The 4,809-nt window shown below is 57.0% G+C and overlaps 1 protein-coding gene across 1 annotated transcript in view; it reads left to right on the plus strand.

The window, feature by feature from the left end:
* VOLCADRAFT_93498 (uncharacterized protein) overlaps positions 1-4,809 on the plus strand; it is a gene marked incomplete at both ends in the record, with an annotated part of 30,466 nt that overhangs the window by 16,984 nt on the left and 8,673 nt on the right. The window contains 10 exons of the mRNA XM_002952733.1: positions 58-165; positions 516-631; positions 1,235-1,339; positions 1,608-1,686; positions 1,942-2,049; positions 2,644-2,836; positions 3,320-3,481; positions 3,700-3,756; positions 3,808-3,869; positions 4,114-4,270. Of these exons, the coding sequence (XP_002952779.1) occupies positions 58-165; positions 516-631; positions 1,235-1,339; positions 1,608-1,686; positions 1,942-2,049; positions 2,644-2,836; positions 3,320-3,481; positions 3,700-3,756; positions 3,808-3,869; positions 4,114-4,270 (1,147 nt within the window). The remainder of the gene's footprint in view (positions 1-57; positions 166-515; positions 632-1,234; positions 1,340-1,607; positions 1,687-1,941; positions 2,050-2,643; positions 2,837-3,319; positions 3,482-3,699; positions 3,757-3,807; positions 3,870-4,113; positions 4,271-4,809) is intronic.

Consider the following 4,809-nt stretch of genomic DNA (forward strand, 5'->3'; position numbering starts at 1 on the left):
CTGAGGATCCCCCTCTTTTGAATAAACCCTCCCCCTCCCCCTCCCCCGCCCTCGCAGGTCTTACTTTCCTTTTACGGTGTGGATGTGCGGGCGGATGGCAGCTCGGGGTCACACCCGGGTGCTGACCTGGCGCTGGAGGGCGCGGAGGTGGCCAAGAAAGTGCTGGTGAGCACGTGGAGAGCATGGGGAGGGGGGAAAAGGGGGAGAGGGGGGAGGGGGGAGAGGGGGGAGGGAGGAAAGAAAGAAAAGGGTGTGTGTGTGGGGGGGGGAGGAGGTGGAAAGGAGGGAAGGGGGAAAAGGTGGAGAGGGGGCCGTCTCTTCGCAGCTAGCAGTGCGGGTCTTTCACGCCGTGTGGGAAGTGCACATTAAGTTTGCGTGTCGTGTTTTTTTCTTCGGGGGACCGCCCAGGATGTGAAACGGCTTCCCCCCTGTTCCCCCTTCCCCCTCCCCCTTCCTCTCTGTCCCCCTACCCCCTCCCCCGTCCCCCTGTGACTCCCCCGCTCCCCCGCCTCAAGGTGAGCGTGCCCACCTGGTCGCGGGCGACTAGGGTTAAGCCCGAGGCCAAACTCACCTCCGTACACATACCCCTGAGAGCTACAGAGAGCTCTCTGGAGCCCATGACGGCGGCAAGGTAAGTGTGACAATGCGTGTATGTGTGTATGTATGTATACATGTATGTATGTATGTATGTATGTATGTATGTATGTATGTATGTATGTATGTGAGGGTGGAGGGAGGACCCGTTGAAAAGGGGATAGGAGGGGGCGTTGCATGATTTTTCAGCCAAGGAAATAACAGTCCCTGGTGGGGGGGGGCCGTCCAGGGCATCTGAAGGGGGAGGGGGAGTGACGACGCGGCAAAAAAGTATGTGTGTTTGGGGGTGGAGGGGAGAGAGTAATCCTGCGCGCGTGTGTGTGTGTGTGTGTGTGTACGAACACAGGAGCTAAACCCAGAAGATGTGGGGGAGAGGAGGGGGAGGAGGAGGGGGCTTCAAAAAGCGATGGTCATGGGTCTTGGGGTTGCGTGGGCTGGGTTAGAGAGCTGGGAGAGCGATTGTCTGTAGGTTTGTCGGACTGGTTAGCCGGCTGTGTGATTACATGTCTACGTCTGTTCAGATGTGTGTATGTGTTTGCGTTTCCGCGGCAAACCGATGCATTGACTTGTGCTGTTTGTGTCTCCATACAGCCGTACGTACTTGCCGTACCTGCCCGTACCTGCCCATATCGTACCGCAGGGACGCGCTGACGGACGGGCGGGTCGTGTACAGGCTGCTGCTGACGTACAAGACAACGGTTTCGGAGCCCGGCAAGTATAAGCCCTGTCTGCCTCTCATTAACAAGTGAGAGAGCTCTGGGGTTGCAGCGTGTTGGTTAGTGTTGGTTGGGGGTTGGGGGTTGGGGGTTGGAGGGAGGGGGGAGGGGGGAGGGAAGATACACAGGGGAGGCAATACACACCTTTCAATGAGGGTTTTGCTTTACCCGCCTAACTATCCATGCTACGTACGACCCCCAACCCCAACCCCAACCCCGGAAGGCATAATATACACATACAGACATGCATACACACATACGCACGACCAACCCCAACCCCAACCCCAACCCCGACAGGCAAATTTACGACTCCCCTTTGGAGTCCCAACTCCTGCTCGTCCATGATGGAACCACCAAACAGCTGCTTTCCGTCCAGGTGGGTGTACGACACGCGTCGTACAAGTGAAAGTGATGCTGCGTACGAGGTGCCAGACCAGCTATATGTGCGCGCTACTCCTCCTTTCTCCGGTAGAGAACCGCTCTTCCCCACTCCTCCTCACAGTCGAGCCGTGGGGATATAGCCGTGTAATGCTGTGCTGTGTTTAACCTTCTTAACCGTGTCGTCTGTTGGCCGTACCATTTCCTTGTTTTATACACATGGTGTCGTACCATGTCGTACCATGTTGTACAGGACGCCGATCCCGAGTCGGTGACCCTGAAGAAGGGCGAGGTGTTGATACGACTTGCGTTGCGTCACGACAGCCAGGAGCTTCTGGACAAGATGCGGGGTTTGCCGCTGGTGAGTTTACTCGGGGGACTGGTTTTACTGATTTTACTGAGATTGAGATTGAGATTGAGGACTGAAGACGGAAATATATCGCAGCTGCCGAGGAAGCAGCGCTGTCACTGCCGATGGAGTTTTTTTTGGGGGGGGTGACATATCATCATCATCATCCGCAATTTTAAACATCAAGGGCCAGTGTTGATTTGGGTTGTGGAGGCAAGCAAGCAAGCAAGCACCCCCGGCGTTTGCGGCATGATGATGGTGATGGTGGTGGTGGTGGTGGTGTTTTGAGGGACGGAGTAGCGGTGGCGGTGTGGTGTGTGTATGTGTGTATGTATGTGTGTATGTATGTATGTGTGTATGTATGTATGTGTGTATGTGTATGTATGTGTGTGTATGTGTGTGTATGTGTGGGTGTGGGTGTTGGAAGGGGAGGGAGGGTAATGAAAAGACAGGCGTATAGAGGTGGTTTGTAAGATGTGGGGGGTGGGGGGGAAAGCTGTGACGGCGGCTCTCGACAACACAAAAGACATACGACACGAAAACACAACCCAGCGTGTGTGTGTCTGTGTGTGTATGTGTGTATGTCTGTGTGCCCGGCCCGTGAAGGTCCTCAAGCGCAGCCTGGACGGCGGCGGCGTGGCGGTGCCTGTGTACGGCAGCCGCCGCGACGCCATCCTCGCCGCTGGCGGCTCCTCCTCCGCCGGCCCTGCTGGCGAGGTGCTGTTGCGGGCGGGTGACGTGGCACCCTTGTGGCTCGGACCCGCGCCCGAGGACAAACTGCCCAAGGACGCAACACCAGGTACGACAGAATATGTTATGATGTACTAAACCCCTAGACATATATATGTGTATAGATGTATAGGGTTTTAAGTATATTGTTATTAGTACATATATATAAACATATAGTATTAATATCATCTAATGCAAGGTATATAGATACATGTACATTAGTGTAGATTACATATAGATGAAGAACATGATCCAGACGTCCGATAGCACCTGATAGGGGGTGTTTCGGAATCATGATGCGGATGACGTGTCCCGGGGGCGGTGAGTGAGGCCTCCTCGTGTAACCTCCTCTACAACCTCCAAAAGACCTCCGCATCCGCACCCCCCTCTCCCCGCCAACCCACCGGCTCACTCACCCCCCGAACCTTGTGTCCCCAAACCCTTTCCAAACCCTTCCCCGCTTCCAACCCACTGGCGCTTCCAACCCCCGCGGCCCCGACCGCCCCCGCTCGTGGTTCGTCTTCCCCGCCCCCGGGCCCGCCCCCCCCCTTAGGCCGTCTGCTGACCGGCCACCTGACGCTGGGACAGCTGAAGCGCGGCGGCGGCGGCGCCGCGCCACACAAGTTCACGGTGTCTTACCTGGTGCCGCCGGCGGCGGCAGCGCCCGGCGGCGGCGGCAACGGCAACGGCAACGGCGGCAAGGATGGAGACGCAGGTACGTACGTCACATCTGGTGTACATGTATCTATCTGCTATAGCGGGGGGTTTCTCCTTCAGGTGCTCCCGCCGGGTGCTTTTCATCGACATCGACATCGACATCGACATCGACCCGTCGTGTTTCGTGTCTCGTGTCTGACTCCTACAGGGTTCCGCATCTCCCGCTTTAATAAGACCCCTCGTTCCCCTCCTCCTCCTCCTCCTCCTCCTCTCCAGTCCAGTCCAGGAGGACTATCCTTGACGTTGGCACCAGCTTCATCATTCGTTCGTGTGGTTCGTCCGTTCCCCTGCCGTTCCCCTGCTCCTCCCCCCCCCTGACCGCAGATAAGTCCCCGGCGGACAAGCTGAGTGAGGCGGTGCGCGATGCCAAGATCAAGTTCATGAAGGTGAGGAAGAACACCACTCGGGTCGGTTGACCCACTCGGGTCGCCGCGCCTAGAACCCCGCTGTCCCCCACGTTGCGGCCCCCCGTTGTGCAATCCCCCCTGTGTTGGTCGGTTGCTACTGTGAGATGTGACCCGCGGGTGGGGTTTGGGGGGGTTGTGGGGAGAAGAGTCGGTCCTGTGAGATGTGACCCACGGGTATGTGTGTATGTGCTCACTCCCGCTCACAAAACCCGCACACACGCAGGACCTCAAGCTGTCAGATCCTAACCAAGCCAATTTGTACGACAGCTTGTTTTCGGAGCTTCGTGAAACCCATCCGACCCACCTACCGCTGCTGTTGGAGCACCTGAGGAAGGTTGACGGCCGCGAGGTAGGGTTGCTGGGTGAGGGGGGTTCGCGAGGTGAGGGGGGCCCCCTGGGGGTGGCTTCTCTTGGGGGGGCTTCTCTTGGGGGGGAGGGGAGGGAAATGGGGGATTTGAAGTTTGGAGCTCTGAATTTTCGGGGGGGTAGCCAGAAAGCCATTTTGTGTGTGTGTGGGTGCGTGTGCGTGTGTGTGTGAGATATGGGAGGGGAGACGGTTGTTGTGGAAATGATGATGATGATGATGATGATGATGGTGATGATGATGATGATGGGGGCGGGGAGAGAGACCTAAGGGTTTTTAATGGCTGAGACTTAATGGAGGGAAGTGCGCTGCCGTCGCCTAAAACGCCTCTCCTTGCGTTACCTGTGCCAGCAACGAAACCAAAAGCACAACACGTTTATGGACAGACATGCAGACATGCAGACAGACAGACGGATGGGGAGGTAAGGTTGTTGTGGTGGCGGGCATACCCGCGGTTCGGACGGTTCCGGTTTGTTGCGGTGGGGTTGCTGCGAATGCGAACCCACGTACCTTGATGATGTGCATGTAACCATGTATGTATGTATGTATCCCGCG

Source organism: Volvox carteri (genome assembly GCF_000143455.1).
Source record: "Volvox carteri f. nagariensis unplaced genomic scaffold VOLCAscaffold_32, whole genome shotgun sequence".
Taxonomy (NCBI): Eukaryota; Viridiplantae; Chlorophyta; class Chlorophyceae; order Chlamydomonadales; family Volvocaceae; genus Volvox; species Volvox carteri.